Source organism: Phacochoerus africanus, chromosome 15 (genome assembly GCF_016906955.1).
Source record: "Phacochoerus africanus isolate WHEZ1 chromosome 15, ROS_Pafr_v1, whole genome shotgun sequence".
Lineage (NCBI taxonomy): Eukaryota > Metazoa > Chordata > Mammalia > Artiodactyla > Suidae > Phacochoerus > Phacochoerus africanus.
Window position 1 is genome coordinate 50,019,668 of NC_062558.1, and position 17,154 is coordinate 50,036,821.

At 53.2% G+C, this 17,154-nt stretch overlaps 1 protein-coding gene across 2 annotated transcripts; it reads right to left on the minus strand.

Moving 5' to 3' along the window:
- Positions 1-4,643: 4,643 nt before the first annotated feature.
- Positions 4,644-17,139, minus strand: LOC125116564 (uncharacterized). Of its 2 annotated transcripts, none has more exons than XM_047761893.1 (3): positions 15,000-17,139; positions 11,452-13,157; positions 4,644-7,764 (listed from the first exon to the last, which is right to left on the minus strand). In XM_047761893.1, exon 3 carries the CDS (start codon positions 6,819-6,821, stop codon positions 5,916-5,918), a length of 906 nt encoding a protein of 301 aa, XP_047617849.1. In that variant the 5' UTR covers positions 6,822-7,764; positions 11,452-13,157; positions 15,000-17,139; the 3' UTR covers positions 4,644-5,915. The 2 variants fall into 2 exon arrangements, with proteins under 2 accessions (XP_047617849.1, XP_047617850.1); XM_047761894.1 differs by having other exon boundaries at positions 11,452-11,734; positions 11,872-17,139.
- Between the last annotated feature and the right edge of the window lie 15 nt (positions 17,140-17,154).

Sequence of the window (17,154 nt, forward strand, 5' to 3'; positions counted from 1 at the left end):
TCAAATCCACTGGGAGCCAGCTGAGGACACACACTTCAGGGTTATTTTGTTTGGTCGGTTTTTGTTTTAGGGCCACACCCCGCAGCATGTGGAAGTTCTCTGGGATTGAATCTGAGCCACAGCACAGCTGTGGGATCCTTTAACCCACTTGCTGGGCTAGGGATGGAACCCATACCTCTGCAGTGCCCCAACCCCCTGCAGTCAGATTCTTAACCCACAGCACAGGATGAAAGGGGATTTTCTTTTCTTTTTTCTTTTCTTTTCTTTCTTTCCTTTCTTTTCTTTCTCCCTCCCTTCCTTTTTCATGAGGGGAGCCCTGGAAGATTGCCCCCAGCCCTCCCACCCATAAGAAAATCAATCACTCCATTGAAAATAGACATGTGGGGTAGGAAACCAGGAGAAACTTGAAAGGACAAGTCCCTAAACATTTATGTTTGGGCTCCTGGCTGGTTGTAAGGAGCCCCAGGAGGGTGGGAGTGGTCTGCAAAAGGCAGAGGTGACCTGACGGTAGCCTGCACAGGCCCCAAGGACCCAGATCTCAGGGAAGCCGGTGGTGGCTGGGGCTGGGTGAGCTCAGGGGCACTCCCTGCTGCACAGACAGAGGGGCAGAGGGCCCCAATAGGACCCCGGGTTCTAAGATGCTTACCCTTCCATGTCCCAAACACCTTCTAAGGCAACAACGTACAAGGGCCCTTCACAAATACAAGAAAAGGCCACAGGAGAGGGAAAGCAAAGAAAGTGCCCAGGTTTACTCTTAAAAATGTAAATCCCCAGAGAAACCAGTCTGAGAAGCAATAAGAAAGGAAGGAGCTCCCGTCGTGGCTCAGCAGTAACAAGATTTGGGTTCAATCCCTGGCCTCACCCAGTGGGTTAAGTATCCAGCGTTGCCGTGAGCTGTGGTGTAGGTTGCAGACATGGCTCGGATCCTGACTGGCTGTGGCGTGGGCTGACAGCTGCAGCTCTGATTTAGACCCCTAGCCTGGGAACTTCCAAATGCCACAGGTGTGGCCCTAAAAAGCAAAACAACAACAACAACAACAAAAACCAAAAACACACACAAGGCAAAAGAAAAACAGACAATTCTTAGAACATGAAAAGTGAGTTGCCAAAAAACATATAAAAAGAAGCCTAAACTTACTAAAAGAAGTTAAAATTGCAATAAGTTATTAACGCTATTTATTCCACATCCAACAGGTTTAAAATATGTTCAGTATGTTGTTCAGTATGCTATTATAACCTTATAATAGTGAAGAGTTGAAAGCATTCTCAACACCCATTTACCAAAAGAATCTAACACAGTGCAGGGCGAAAATTAGTGAATTAAGCCCACATACCTGCCTGAGAGAGAGCATCTCAGACAACTGAGGGGCAAAGTGCCCGAAAAAATTCAAACCATGAAGCCAGCTACCAGGACTGTGCCAAGAAGGTAAAATTTTACCTTTGTTTTCTGAGGGTTTTTTCCAGCTGGGCCTGATTGGCATAATAAAGATCAACAGGAGAAAAGCATTAAAAAACGTATTAATACAAGTTTTTCCTGATGTGGGACCCTTCATAAGGATTGATGACCCAAAGATGGCAAACTCAACATGCTTTTATGTTAGGTTGAACACAGAGGTCATGGGGAGAAAATAAACTACATGGAGAGGCTAACGGAAGATTATTTTCACGAGGTTTGTACAGAATTCTCTTGGTCTCAACTTTTCCTCCTTGATGTTAAGTCCGTTACTTTCCTTCTGGTGCGTGGAAAACCTTTTCCTGTGGCAATTTCATCTCCTGTTCTTAATAAAAAGACAATCAGGCAGTTCCTGTTGTGGTTCAGCAGCTTAAGAACCCAATGTATACTCTGAGGATGCAGGTTCCATCCCTGGCCTTGCTCAGTGGGTTAAGGATCCTGCGTTGCCACAAGCTGTGGTGCAGGCCTGCAGCTACAGCTTCCATTAAACGACTAGCCCGGGAACTTCCATATGCTGCAGGTGTGGCTTTTAAAAAAAGAAAAAAAAAAAAAGGCGAATCAGTGTCTTTCTTGCATTTGCTGTTTCTTCAAGTATCTTTGACTCAAAATCGTCAATATGCCAAAGCAGCCTATTTTGGGATGGTTGTTCTGAACTCCTTCAATTACAGACACATAGCCAACAGCCACCACCAGATTCCTGAATGTGGTTTCCTCCGAGGAGACTGAGGTGGAAGCACCCAGGGTGGCCCTCACTTACGCCTGATCCAAACGGGGGATACACGAGTACTCTTATATATTATTCTTTATAATAATAAATTAAAACTACCATACCAACAAAAAGGTCACGGCAATAAACCAAAATTATGTCAGACGGCCTTTCTCTTGGACGGGTGTTTTACGCGAGCCCTCAGCACAGCAACTTATCAGCCCTCACTTCGCGGCTTGGGACCCCCTGTCAAGCGCAGGTGTCCTGGCGCCACAGACCCTGGAGCTTGCTGGGGGTGGGCGGATCCCCCGACCTCGCCGGCCCCGCCCCCGCCCGGCGCTGCTCGCGGAGCTTGCCAGGAGGAAGGGGTGTGGGTGGGCGGGTTGCCTGGCAACAGGCAGCCGGCTCGCACTAGTCAGTTAAGGTCTGGTGACTCGAGCAGCTGCTGTGCTCTGGGCCTCTTGAGTGCGGCGGGTGGTTCCGTTATTGCCAAGCGGCAGCCGAGGCTGAAGGGAAGGGGAGGGAAAGGACCCGGGAGCGGAGCGTAAGGGAAGGATCTGGGGCGCAAAGAGATCTGGGGCCGAGACCCCGAGGGGCGAGGGCAGGGAGTGCAGCCTCCTGTCGGCGGTGGGAGGAACTGTTCGGGTCCCTGGGGGAAGACAGGGAGAAGGGGAGACAGGAGGGAGCGAAGAGACGAGGGTGGACCCAAAAAGTGGAGAGAAAAAAGAAATGAAGGAACCGAGGAGGGCGGCCTCCTGACAAAGCTGAGTCCATGGCGACTTTACCCAGCCTTAGAAGCCCCTTCATTAAGCAGACCATAATAGACCCCTACTAATTTTTAGATCAATATTTTTTATGCACAGGATGGGAGAGGGAAAGGACGGTCAGGGAAAGGGTGGAGGGCAGTCAGGAGACCTGAAGCAAGAGCCCAGTTCCAGAGCAGGAAGGAACCTCAGAGGTTACTGTCACTTGCAGGTGAAAGTGTGACTGCAGCTCTTTCCGGCACCTAAAGCTCTCTTAACCACCCTTCGTCTTAGCTCTACCTGTGGGAGACTTACCTTTGGGTTGAGGAGAAAGAGGGACAGATGGACAATAGCAACGCAAGGAAGGGATGCCAATGGGAGGAGAGAGTGAAAGCACCCTGGGGGCACACCCTGGTGAGAACTAGACACTAGTTTTAAGGGAAGTCTGTGTCATGAACACCCCAGTCCCATTTCAGGGCTTCTGGATGAGGTGGACCAAGTGTAGGACTAGGGGGTCAGAGCAAGAAGCCTCTCAGGATCCCTTGTCAATAGGAGACTTAACATGGGGTTCCCCCCCCCATCTTGTTCATGCTTTGTTCATCCTTTGCCAGGGCACCTTGGGGACCCAGCCCACCTCCCTCAGGGAGGACCTTGGCAGTCTTCTTCTGGTAGAATCTGTTCTGACCTTAGGTGAATGCCCCCTGTAGAGCAGGTTACATCCCAATGGGGAGGTTACTGAGCTCCCCGAAGTTTTCTGAGGCTGCTTTGTCATCTGTAAAATAATCACAGCTCTTATCTGTTCCTGAGGTGGTTATATCTAGTGAGACACAGTGCTTTTAAAGGGCATGGGGCCCTCAAATGCAAAGACGTGGTACCAGAGAGCCCAGTCCATGTGGCTTGAGGAAGCCACTTGGAAGGGGCTAAAGCCAACCTTTCCCAGCCAAGGCCTGCTGCCACCACCTGCAGGGCCAGGCCACCTCAATGGGCTGCCAGTCTGTTTGTCCTGTCCTCCCTGGCCCAGCTCTGAGTCCAGAGACCTGGATTTGAATCCTGGATCTGTCACTTACTAGCTGAGTGATCTTGGGCAAGTCATTTCAGCTTTCCTGCTTAAGTAGAGCTAAGATGGCCTGTGAATGAAACCATATAAACCAAGGCATTTCTGGCTCCGAGGGAGGCCACTGCTGTAGGGGAGGAGCCCCGGCCAGAGAATCTGTTAGAGACAGTTATTTTGTCATCGACTGGCATGGCCTTGGGACAAAGCATCGCAGCTGTCTTGACCTCACTAACTGCCTAGACCTCATCCCTCATGTCATGCTGTCATTATCAACACTGTCAACTCCTTCAGGCTTAGCAGTGGCCTTGGCCTCAGTTTCCTTCTGTGTGACTTGGAGATGATGACTCCTGCAGAAATCAGAAGCTTGGGATAAGGAAGATCTTAGGTCACGTGACAGTTTACCTGCATGAGGTGGGGTGTTCAGTCCTGGACAGCAGCAGATGGCACAGCATAACAGAACTGCAGAGAACATCAGGGGCCCCATTAACAGCCAGTAAGAGTCTGATCCATAAGCAGGAGGGCATTGAGTCTTGAGCGAAGAATTGGTTGGAAAAGGAGGCTGAACAGAAAAGCGGGTCATTGGCAACACACTCAAAATGATAAGCACCCTTTTTTTATATAAAGCAATTGTTTAGATTGAGAAGTTAATGAATTTTAAAAACAAGTACCACAAATATCACACAAGAAAAATATCCTGACATCTTTATTAACTGTCACATACCTTCACCTTTCAAACACTCCCTTCCCTGTATTTCTTGACTACAGGCTTTGATTACTTTTCTTTGTGACAATGATTTTACAGTATTTCCTATAGAAAATAGATAATTCCACCTCTTCTTTGGCAGTAAGCATATCCCAGAAGCCATTTATGCACCAAGATATAGTGATGGTAATTTTAAGCAGACTCAGGAGTGACTTCAAAGCATGTGAATCCATGCCACCCCCCACCCCACATTAGTGATCCCCCAATTTTACCTTCCCCCTTAGCCATACCCCAAATGCCCACAGCTACTCCCACAGTTTTGTGACAGCAGGAATTTACAGTGGAAAGAGACAACCAACTTATAAAAATATCTTCTGCAAATTTTTCAAAAGCACCTGAAAGTTGAAAGCATGTTTGGGACCCCTGAAGAGGCACACAGGTGCCCTGGAGCTTAAGCTCTGCTGACCTTGGCTGTGAAAAATCCACCTTTGCTCTGAGTAATTGCAGCAGTGCTAGGCTCCAGGTTCGCCCCGGGGAGTTGAAGGGAGAGAAGCAGACACCTTTGACCACTGCCAAGCACTGGCTGACTCTTGAATTTTGCCTCATTTTGTGTGGACACACTAACTCCCCTGCTCCATCCACTGCAATATGCACAGCAGGGAGGTTCCTGGCATTTGTGCCCACCCCAAAAAGCCCTCCTCCAGATGGGAAAGGGTCCTTGGCCCTTAGCAGAATTCTCCCTGCTGAGCCCACCACACCCTCTCCTGCGCACACACAGCTGGTCAAGCTGATCCAGAGCACAGGCCATGTCCTGAGCCCTGAGCAGGAGAGGGGTGGGACTGGCAAAGTGATCCCTGGTTCAGGTCCCAGACAGGCCTGGCAGAGCCTCGGCCGTATGCCCTTCACCTGCCTGTCTTCTGAGAGGACAGGGGAGGGGGAAAGTATAGAATAAGAAGAAGAATTGGAAGAAAAGCTTGGAAAGGAGGGCAGGGGTGAGGATGGGTGCTGGTCCTGCCACTGACTGGCTGTGTGACTGTGGGGAGGCCTCTTACTTTACCCCTCTGGGCCTCAGTTTCCCCTTAAAGTAGGGCCGCTACCACCTACTTTGCAGGGTTGTTGTGAGGATAACACAAGGTAACGTCTGGGGAACTTGCTTGGGAAATTGGGAAAGGCCACTTAAAGTGAGAGCCCCTCTTAACCTTTTGTCCGAAGAGGGCTCCAGCCGCCTGTTTTGGGAGGCCGCCCCCTGCCTTTACTCAAAGCTGACCCTGCCCTAGGCGGAGCGGCGGGCACCCAGAGCACTGCCCAGGTGAGCCCCCAAGCCCCAGCCTGACTGGCCAGGCTGCTGGAGGAGCCTTGGAAACCGAGGGGCTGCTGTCCTGGTCTGGCCAGGACACCTCACCCCCACCCCAGCTGCCCCTCCAGGGACCGCAGGGAAGATGAGCACCGGGGAGCAGCATCAGAGAGGTGACAGGGCAGCCCAGGGGGCAGCACAGGGTCCACCTCGGTGGGAGCTGCAGCGGGGAAGCTCGCCTGGGGCTCCAGCTCGGGGCCAGAGCTGGCCTGGCCCACCTGTTTGCTCCTGGTTGGTGTCCCTCCGCTGCACCTGGGCCCACCCTCTGGTCCCATCCTGCTCCCTGTTGCCTCCACAATCTGAATACATTCTGCATCTTCCCAGGTATGCAGAGGGAGCCCTTTAAGAAATAAAAAAGTTTAACCTGAAATAATAGTTGGGGGTTCATTTCCAGCAGAGAAAATGGGTGTGGGGCTCCAGGGACCAGAGGGCAGAGGTCAGGGCAGGGATGTAGCACTGAGGATGAGAAGGGGGAGGAAGAGGAGGAGGGGGTGGGCAAAGGAGGAGAGGTCAGCGGCCTGTTGGAGGTCTGGAGCCATGGAGAGTGTCCTCCACAAGCTGGGTGGCTGGCTCTGCTTTCACCCCCAACCAGAGCAAGGGCGCCCCTGGGCACCCACATGGCAAGGGGAACCAGATCCTTGGGAGATGGATCAAACCTGCCGCCCACTGTCTTTTCCCAATTCGTGGATCCGAGGTATTGCTGCCACTTGCTGAGCAGAGTGGTGGGTGAGACCAGGTGGGAGGGAAAGGGCCCCAGGGGCCTCCCCAGCTGTTTCCAAGGGGGAGCAGGTGGCCCCATTCCATCCATGCCCCTGTGGGACCCATGGGGCACCGCCTCAGACACAGATACTCCAATTAAAAAGTCAACACAGAAATCCCCTTTATCATGAATTTCCTAGGGTGACATTCAAATCAAAAAGTTAAATTACTTTGCCACCTTAGGTTAAAGTTCAAAGAAATAGAAATTGAAGTTCTTAAGGTCAAAGGACTAAAGCCCAAAGCATCCCCAGAGAGCCTGGCTGTTAACTCCGGCATTGCTTCTGGAACAGGGTCCTTCTCCACGCCTCTGTATTTTAATTAGCCTGTCATGTGCCCCACTTTTTTTTTTAAAGATTCAGAGTTACCAGGAAAAACCAGAGGGTGACAGCCTCCCAGCCCCGCCCACCACAGGGAAATCCACCCCTAGGGCAGCCGGCAGGTGCTGGGTGTCCTCAGAATCCAGCGTTCAGCCCTATAGACCCTCTTCCTGCTGCCTCAGGACCCAGGTAGAAATGGAAGGAGAGTGGACAGGGAAGGGGGTGCCAGCCCAGTCCCCCCACCTGCAGTTCTGACCCAGTCAGGGGTGAGCCTAGCCCTGTGGGACACCTTGCGTGGGGCAGGAAGTGACTGCCTTCCTTCTCTTCTGAGCACATTTGTGCCACTCCTGCCTTCTCACTACTGGTCACCCCCCGCCCTGGCCTGGGGCGGCCTGGCCACTGGATCTCATGACAGCTTCTTTCTTCCAGAATGTTCCGTTCCCCTCTGGGGCACTCTGGCCTTGAGTGGTGGCTGCTTCCAGCGGGGGGAGGATCTGTGCCTGCTGCTGGCTGCGGCTCCTGACAGTGGTTTCATCCCTTTTGCTCACCACACAGAGGACTGGCCATTTTTGTTGGATTCCAGTGCCTTCCCTCCTTTTACTTTCTCTTTGCTTTCTGACCCAAACATTCACCTTTTTCTGACATATTCCGCTAGATTTTGTCTCTTGGGATCACCTGTGGCAAGAGAAAGAAATACCAGTCAATTCCAGCTTCATCACAGCATCCACTGTTGAAACAGCCCCTTGGCTCCACCCAAGAGACCTGAGTGGCCAGCCATCAGCCACTCTCCCCGCTGCCAGCCCCCTCTCGCAGCTGACTCTGCTCGCCCCGGGTAGGGCTCCGCTGATCCCTTGAGATCTAATCCATACATCTGAAAACATATTCCTTAGGGCCGTGGAATCTGGGACCCCCAAATTTTCTCAGTATTTGGTGCTGACCTTCCGTCCTTGAATTTGCCCAGATCCTCCACAGCCTCTGTGGGCTGCCAGCCTCGTGGGATGGCTTCTGGTTCCTAGGGAGGAGGCCCTGTCAGCTGCGTGGGGTGGCCAGCCCTCACGAGTGTTCTGAGTCAGCTGACTCACCAAGGGGTCTGGCTGGTCCCCAACCTCAACCCCATCCCCAGGGAGCATTGCTGGCCCAAGCTGGCCCCTCCACTCTGGGGTCCCATGCCCCTTCATTTCTGCCCAGCCTGCCCTCCAACACCTCGTGTTCTTTTGAGGACATTCCTCTTTCTCATTTTCCACTGCTCCTGTCCTGAGAGGGAGACTTTCAAACCATTCCAGTTCTTCCTTTACCTCCCAAGGGAGCCTGCTGCCTGGGGCAGATGGCTGCCACACAAGCCTCTCACTTGGCCCTCTAGCTTTGGGGTGTGCAGTGACTTCCTTGAGCTGTTTTTCTATCTCAACTCTTCTTTTCTGAAGGGCCTCCACTGCTGGGACCGCTCCTGTCGATAAACAATCCCTGACCTTGTGCAGGCGAGCCAGGATCCATGTCTGGACTCCAGGGATGCACCTCCACAGCCCCTGTTCTGGCAGGAACTCATGGGCCACCCCTACCCTGTGTCTGACCCCAGAAACACCCCAACCCCCCCAGAAGATGGACCAGGCAAGACCCCTGCGGCTCACAAACTTGCCCACAGGGCCCGGCTTACGTGGCAGGTGGAGTCTCCTGTCAGGACCACTAGTGAGATCAACCCACCCAGCCTGGGCATCTGCTCACAGCCCCAAAGCCCTGGGCATGGGGAGGGGGGGGTGCCTTGCCACAGTGTGGGAGTCATAGCACATGCCGGAAAGGCGAGCCCAGGGCAGAGCGGAGCAGGTTGAGGGAGTTGATGGGGGAGGGCTACTTTAGGGATGGAAACACCTCACAGGGAAATGTGAGGAGATGAGGGGGGAAGCCCCCCACCCCCAGCAGGCGCACCAGTGGCAGGAAGCTCAGGGTGGCTGGGGGGGTGGGCAGAGGTAGGCTGGGGAGAAGGCAGCCAGTGGGAGCAGCCCTTGTCACGGGCCAGAGTCCAGGCAAGGTCTTTGAGGGCTGGGGGAGCTGGGTAGCACCTCTGCATGGTATGTGGTGGTGTCTACCCTTCCTTCTGTGTGCGGTGTGTGTGTGTGTGTGTGGTCACTTGTACCATGAAGTAGAATGTACACACAGAAAAATGCATAACGGTTTAACAAGTATAACACAGACACTTGTAAGAAGCGTGAGGAGAAAGAATATCACTGCAGCACCTGTCAACCATCGTGTGCTCCCGCCCCCCTAGTCAACCACCCGCCCTCGCTAGTGGGACCACTGTCCTGATGGGAGGTGAGCCACCACAGCCTGGCTTTCATCAGTTTTACTACCTAGGCCTGGACCTCTGATCATGTAGCTTGGGGGCCCCTGGCTTTGGACTTTAAATAAATGAAATCCTATTACCTGCATCTTGCATCTTTTGCTCAACACTTTATGCCTGTGCGACTCACCCATGGTGGGACCTGTCCCTGTGGCTTGTGAATCGCACTGCTATATAGTACTCCATGCCAGTAATGTGCCACGATTTATTTATCCATTCTGTTCTTGATGGACATTTGGGGTGTTCCAGAGACAGGTTTCCTTAGGGCATTATATACCTGGCAGTGGGACTGGGGGCATATTAATCACAGCCACCACGATGGGTGGTAGGAGCATCCTGTAGTGCCTGTAACTGCAGGTCCCTCATTTCTGCTGATGCCGAACACCTTCTCCATTTGGAAATTCTGTTTTGGGAAGTGGCTTCTAAAGCCCTTTGCTAATTTTTTATTGGGTTGTCTATTATCAATTTGTAGGTGTCTTTTAATTTTTGCTGTTTAGGGCTGTGCCTGTGGCATATGGCAATTCCCAGGCTAGGGATCAAATTGAAGCTACAGCTGTCGGCCTACACCACAGCCACAGCAACACGGGATCCGAGCTGCATCTGCGACCTACACCACAGCTCATAGCAACGCGAGATCCTTAACCCACTGAGTGAGGCCAGGGATTGAACCCGAAACCTCATGGTTACTAGTCGGATTCGTTTCCGCTGTGCCACAACGGGAACTCCTGTAGGAGTTTTTTTAATGTATATGTTCTGGATATGAATCCTTTGGCTGCAGCATGTCTTTTCAGGCTTCATGGTGTCTTACTAATATTAGGTCAAAGTGTCCATCTCTTCTTAGTCGTTTGCACTTTCTGAACCTTATTTGAGAAATCATTCCGATGGTATCTTCTCCTATCACCTTGCTGTCATTAATTTCCTGAAAACTGACTTTTGAGTGGGCATGAAACAGAAATCCAGTCTGCTTTCTCCCCATGCGGTGGCCAGCTGCCCTGCACCGCTGACTGAATCTCGCCTCTGGTTACATAGGTTTCCATGCTTCCCTGGTCCCTATGTGTGTGTAGATGTCTGTCCTGTGCGGATCTCGCTTGGCCTTGATTATGGAGCTTGATGACAAAGTTTGACTTCGGAAAGCAAGCCCCCCCCACCGCCTTGCCTTCTTCAAGAAAATGTTTTGGCTCCTCCTGGCCCTTCGGTGTCTCAAATATTAGCATTCAGTTGTCAAATTGCACCATAAAATATGTTGGAATTTCTACTGGGACTGTGTTGAATCACAAACCAGACCAGGGAGAAGTGATGGCATCATGACACTGTCCCCCCATGTCTGTGGTCCTTCAATGATTCCCCCACCCCTGCATTGGTTTTCTCTGTAGAGTCTGGCACATGCCCGGCTCACTCCTTGGTACAGGGCAGCGTGCTCTCTAATCGCTTGTTCCCTTTGCTCTCCCCAGCCATTTTTCTCTGCATGTGTGAAGTCATGTTCTGTCTGGTATCTGTAAAGTCACATCCTCTTCTGGAAAATGTCTGTTTCTTCACTGATATTCACTGTATTCTAAGCATTCCTTGTCTTGCCTATCTGGAAAATACTTAAGTCCATAGGACAGGGGATTAAATGTCAAAATTGCACCCTTCATGTCCTTGGGCTTTTTTTTTTTTTAATCCACCCATGATCACCTGGATCCTTATCCGTGTCTCCCCTTGGTATGGCAGTAGGGGGGCTGTGAAGCCTGCACTTTCTTCTCTGCTTTGTGGCTGTGTTTTGTTTGACTGGCAGCAACTCACAAGAACTCACCCCTCCCCTGAAGGGATTGGTTCCCAGAAACAGGACTCCCTTCCAGAACCTTCCTTAGCACACAGCTCTCGTCATGCTTTGCTACTGGAGGAGCCCTGTGGACAGCTGGGATGGAGGCCCTGGGCTCTTTGTTATGAGGTATCCCCGGGTCTGTTGCTGGCAGGGAGGACGGGGTGTCATATCAGTCACCCAGTTTGAACGGGTGATGTGCTGACACAAGGCTTCTGTCACCTCTTACCTGGCTGTTCCTCTTGTTTTTTCTCCTTGGCTGGCTCCTTAAATGGGACACTCAGGGGCAGTGTCACCTGGGCATCCCAGCCCCACAGGTTGGTGGGCAAAGCCACTCATGCTCTTCTTCGAGGCTGAGCGCCCGCTGGAAAGGGTGGACATGTGGCAAGTGGGGAGGCAGGCGCAGGGGAAACTGAGGCCCGTGGGGGAGCAGCTGGAGGGGGCGCCAGGGGGCGTCCGGTTCCTGCCCTTGCCCTCCTGACCTGGTGATGGAGCTACAGTCTGGGTGTTCACTAGAATTTAAAGAATAGTAGAAAGGCATCAAATCCAAAGGGTCTTTTTGCTTTTCTTTGAACAAGAAGGAAGTGGGCTGCTTCATAATCAAGAATATTATCCTCTGAATTATCAGAAAGCAAAAGGGGCAACTCACTTCCCGAAAAGTCTGGTTTTCTCCTGGAGAAATACTAGCAAGTTCTGAGAGTCCACCCGATTTTCCATGCGTGGAAGGGTCCTGCCGTCACATTGCTTTTTTGACTGGCCAGTTTTATCTTCAGGAAGGTTCAAGACACCTTGCAATTCATGCCATGGTTGAGTTGAGGTGGGCATCGCACAGAGAGCTTGTGGCGATGGAAGAAGCTTCTCAGGGAGGAGAGGTCTGGTGCCAACAGGAAATCCTGAGTCATAAGCTAATGTGACAACTTTGTTGACCGCTGGTAGCATCGAGATGGCAAGGGGCACGTCATCCTCAGACGTACTCGGGACATCTGAGGTCCTGGGGTGCGTGCAAGCTGCCTGTGGACACAACAGGCAAGGTCCCATCAGGCGAGCAGGACCAGAAGGGTGGACATGTGGCAAGTGGGGAGGCAGGCGCGGGGGAAACTGAGGCCCGTGGGGGGAGCAGCTGGAGGGGGCGCCAGGGGGCAAGCCCCCTGCCTTCGTCTTCCCAAGTGCCAGGAAGCTCCATGTTACAATCTGGGGAACCTCTTGGCATTGAAGTCAAGAGCTCAGAAATAGACCCAAGTACAGAAGGGAACTTAATTTGGAGTCAGAGTGGTGTTTCATCAGTGGGCTCAGATAGATGATGAGACAGATGGGGTGGGGAAAGGTGGGAGGCTTGGACAATAAATTTGGTAACTGTACAGTGGGGGAGCCTGGGGACATACACTCTGAAGAAGAGTTGGATCAGTGTCCCGAGAGCCCACCTGCAGTCAAAGGCCAGATGATAAACTGGGGGAAATATCTGCAACTCATGGCAAAAGGTTAAATTCTCTGATATACGAAAAACTTTATAAGAAAAACAGTCCAGTGGGGAAATGGGCTTGAGGGTGAGAACCAATCCTACTTCTAGGGACCTTTTCTCCAGATAGAACGCCACATGCACAGACATCAATAACAGTGCAGGGCTAAGAGCAGGGCTGCAAAGTAACCAAGGTAACCATGGCCCCTCCCAATAAGGGAATACTGGAGACCCTTCAGGTCCTGAGACAGACTTTTAACTTTTTGAGCAAAGTGCCAACTAGTGTAGAATATGTTACCATTTGTGGGGGGAAAAAATGTTGGGTGAAAGAAGGGGTGTGATCCATACTTGCCTGTACGCATATAAAATGTCTCTCCAGGGATTTGAGAGAGGGCTACCCTGTCGGGGAGGCGGCTGGAGGGAGCCTTCGCTTTGGGGATCCTTGCAATGCTCTGAATTTGAGCTGCATAAACACATTACTGAAATCAGAGGACAATGAGGTGAGAAACCAGGCAGCAGAGCCGTGACCTTTGTAGCTTTGGGATTTGGAGCCCTGTCTGGATGTCTGGGGGGTAGACCCATGAGAATGTCCAGACCCCACTGTCTCCAGATGGGGGCTGAGACTCCAGGAGGGACAAGCCAATTTCTGAAAAATGACAAAAATTTTCTCTTTTATGTGGGCTTCAAACAGAAGTGAGGTGTGCTCACTTCACCAGGAGAGGGAACCTGGGCAAATGGCTGGTGGGTGTGCTTTGTGCCCCCATCCAAGGCCGTAGTGGAATTCTCCCCAGGAGGGCCAGAGGGCTGGGATCCAGCTTTGCTCAGCTAGGAAATGGGGCTGAATGGCAGCCAAGAGCTTTACGGAAACAAGGGAGCAGCACTTAGTGCAAAATGGGGCAGGAAGGCAAGGAAGACATCAACGATCCAGAAACACTGGACGCATTCCGAGCCTCAGGCTCAGCTGACCTCCCCTGCACCGTTTTCATCACTGCTTTGGAGGCAGTAGGCCCCGTGGTCTGACCTACCAGTGCCCGTGATTGGTGGGTCCCTTCCCTACCCGCATCCTCTCCAATACCTCTCAGCTCTGGGTGGGGCTCCAGAAGACCCCTGCCCACCCACCAGGAGTTTCAAGATTTATGGAGACCTGAGTGCAGGCACAGGCCACTACTTGTCCATCAGCTCCCCTGCATAACTTGTGCCCCTGAGACTGAGACGTCCAGTCAGCTCTGTGGTTTAGGGAATATGTAGGAAAGACATTTGGTGACTCCATTTCACTGAAGGGAAAACCCGAGGCCAGGAGAGCAGAGCAGGTCCCTGGCTCCTGGGTCCCTCAGATCAGGCTCTCAGGGGAAGCAAGCCCCAGGCAGGGGAGTCTCACACTGGGGGAAAGGGCAGTGCTATCCCTCTAATGAAGGCATGCCTGAAGGGGACAAGGTGGGAGGCCCGGGGTAGACCCCACACTGCTGGGCTCAGGAAGGACAAGCTGCTGACCCAAAGAGCAGAGCTGATGCACCCACCTAGAGGCTGCTGGGGGACACAGGACACAGCAAGAGGGGCTCATGGGCCTAGGCCAAAGCAGAGGAGCCCTGATGCCAAGCCAGGTGGTCTCAAGGAAGGTGTTCTAGGAGGGTGAGGTGTGGCACTGGCAGTGGGCAGGTGGAGACAGGCATTCGATGCAGAAGGAACAGCACCAGCAAGGGAGGTGCAAGGCTGCAAACCAGGGCAGACAGCCCGGTCTTGGCTGCCAAATAATATGGTGCCACTGGAGCGAGAGTAGAGAGCAGGTGGTGGTCTGGGCCCCTACCCTCTCCAACCCACACCTCTGTTGGAGATGCTATTTAAAAATAAGTTTCTACAGCTGTCTTGAAGGATTGACTGCACCTCTATGGGTCTTGGGGCAGCCACTGGAGTTTGAAGAAGGGACTGGCAGCTTGGCGGGCAGTGGAGCCCATGCTTTGGAGGAAATGGAGCTGGCTGGGAGGTGACTGGGATGGGGGACAGTATATGGCTGGAGAGTGGGGTGCAATAACTGCCCTCCTGGGCTTGCAGGGCCAAGAATGCGGGGGGGGGGCTGACTCACAGATGCCCCCCTTTCCCTTGGATTCCAAGGAGCCACTGCTTTTCCGATGCCCCAGCTGGCTACAGAGACTCTGGAACTGCCCAATTTGCAGAGGCAGTGAGCCATGCTTCACTCTCCCAAGCCCTTCCATCCTCCCCAACATGGCAGATGCCCAGCCTGCCCTGCCCACCCCCTGCTCCTACGAGGACACAAGTGAACGCCCTAGCTGGGGGCAACGGGGAGGGGAAATGTGAAGTCAGACCCTGGAAGGTGGCTGGCACAGCACGGGCACATCCAGGGGACCAGGACAGTGTCCTCACCTGTGAAATGAGAGTTGGATGAGACACTCATGGAGACCCTCGTCTCTGCTCTCATAACCACGTACAGCATGGGCCCCGAGAGGCAAAGGCTAAGTAAAAGTGGGACAGCGTGCAGCCTGGAGCCAGGGGAAGAGGCTCTGTGCTGGGAACTGGGGGGGTGGAATGTGGGAGCCAAGGAGATGTGACAAAGGCCAGGGCCCAGGCAGGAGCCTGTTACGTAGCAGGTGCTCACACCCAAGAGGGAGGCCTAGCCTGCAAGCCAGGCTGAATAGGGCCAGCTTGGGCTATGCTACCCCCTCCCCCAGCACAGAGATGGACCTGAGGCTCCAGTCCCCTCACTGAGGACAGAATGAGACTGAGGAGAGTTGGAAGAAGACCTTCGTGGAATAGGAGCACCCCAAAGACGGGCCACATCCTCCAGACTCCCTGGAGCTGATTCTTCTAAGGTCACAACTGTCCCCACTGTTCTAGAAGTAAATCCTCACTGCCCAGGGAGCTGACTGGGGGCTGAGTGTACCCCCGGAGCCAGACTGCTGGACCACCCCAGAGATGGAGGAGTTGGGGTAGATGTCAGCGGAAGGAGCTGACGGACTAGGCTAAGCAGCCTGGGGCCTGGGCTGTTCAGAAGGTCCCATAATCCGAGGGCAGGTGTGATCTGTCCTCTGCTACAAGCCTGGGCTGGGCTCCTGAAGCTTCCTGCCCCTACGTAACAGGAGTTCACACTGATGCCACAGTGTGCCACACAGGCTAGGTGACTGGCAGTGGGCCCAAGGAAGGAGCCTGTAGCCACCCCAGGCTCCAGCACATGTACAGGAACAAGGTGGACCTTATTACTGCCTATGGCTCAGAGGCAGGCCTGTTCCTCACTCCCAGCATCAGAAGGAAAGCGCTCCAGGGGCTGGGCTCAGGCGGTTACCCTTTTCCCCAGAGTCCTTCACCTTAAAAACGGTTCACTTCAATTCTGTGGAATTTAAAAAACCACCTCTATCTAGGATGTTCTTGTCTATCTCAGGGGCTGAGGCAGAACAAGGGGTCTCAGGTGCAGGGCCAGGGGTCCAGAGGTTAGGCCCCCAGGAATGGGGTTCATGGGGCTGGAAGAGCGCCTCTCTGCAGGCAGCTGCAATGAACTGGGCTTCTCCCAAAGGGTGGGCAGTGCAGGAAGGGCAGAGCTGGCTCTTCACTTTAGCCAAGACAAAGGTGCCGGCTCTGATCAAGGGACACCAACTCCAGGCACGTTAAGTCCCCAATGCTCAGGGCTGGGCCTCAACTTGGAGTTGCTGCGCAGGTCCATGGAGGCTCTCCTGCTGTGGGGCAGTGAGGCATTCATCCCAAAGGTGACTGGCCTGGGCAAGCAGCACCTCCTGGCTGGAGGACTGCCCAGTACCTTGTCACTGCCCCACAAGGGAGCAAGGCCCTGCACTTGGAGAAAGGATCCTAAGCCAGGAAACTGTCCTATTGCACCTTGATACTGATTTTGTTCTTGATCAAACCCTCAGCGTCCTAGTGGGGTTAACTAGCCACCTGCAGGCTTTCCAGACTTGCTGCGCACTAGAAAACATGAATGGCACCCAAACTATGGGAGTATGCCCTCAGGGAACTGCTATTCCTAAGGGCCTGGGTGCCTGAAGGGAGCCCTACCCAGGCCTGGAACTGGGGTGGACAGGGCAGCATAACCAGAATCCACCTCCTGGAGCCTCTGTCCCACACTTGAAAACCATCCTAAAGTTCCAAAACAATGGGATTTCCTAAGTCAAGACACTGAAGCACCAGCTTGGCAGAGAATGACTCCTGAGGTGGAGCGGGGGAAGGCTCCGCGCCCTCACCCGGATTTGGATTACTCCCCCTTTGCCCACCAACTCTAGCCCACGTGGTGCCTCGGCAGGAGAGAGGGTGGGGGACAGACTATGGATTCCCAATTCGAATTTGATTCCTGGGTTGTGGCCTCTGGAAGGATGCCAACCTCAGTGGGGCCTTCTGCTGGCAAAGGGTAGGCGGAAGGCGCCCCACAGCTCATTCTGGGGGTGCCCCTCCCGGCCTCGGACCCCTGTCACTGACCCGGCCCTTCACCAATTCTTCCGCTAGTCAAGGAAGCCGGAG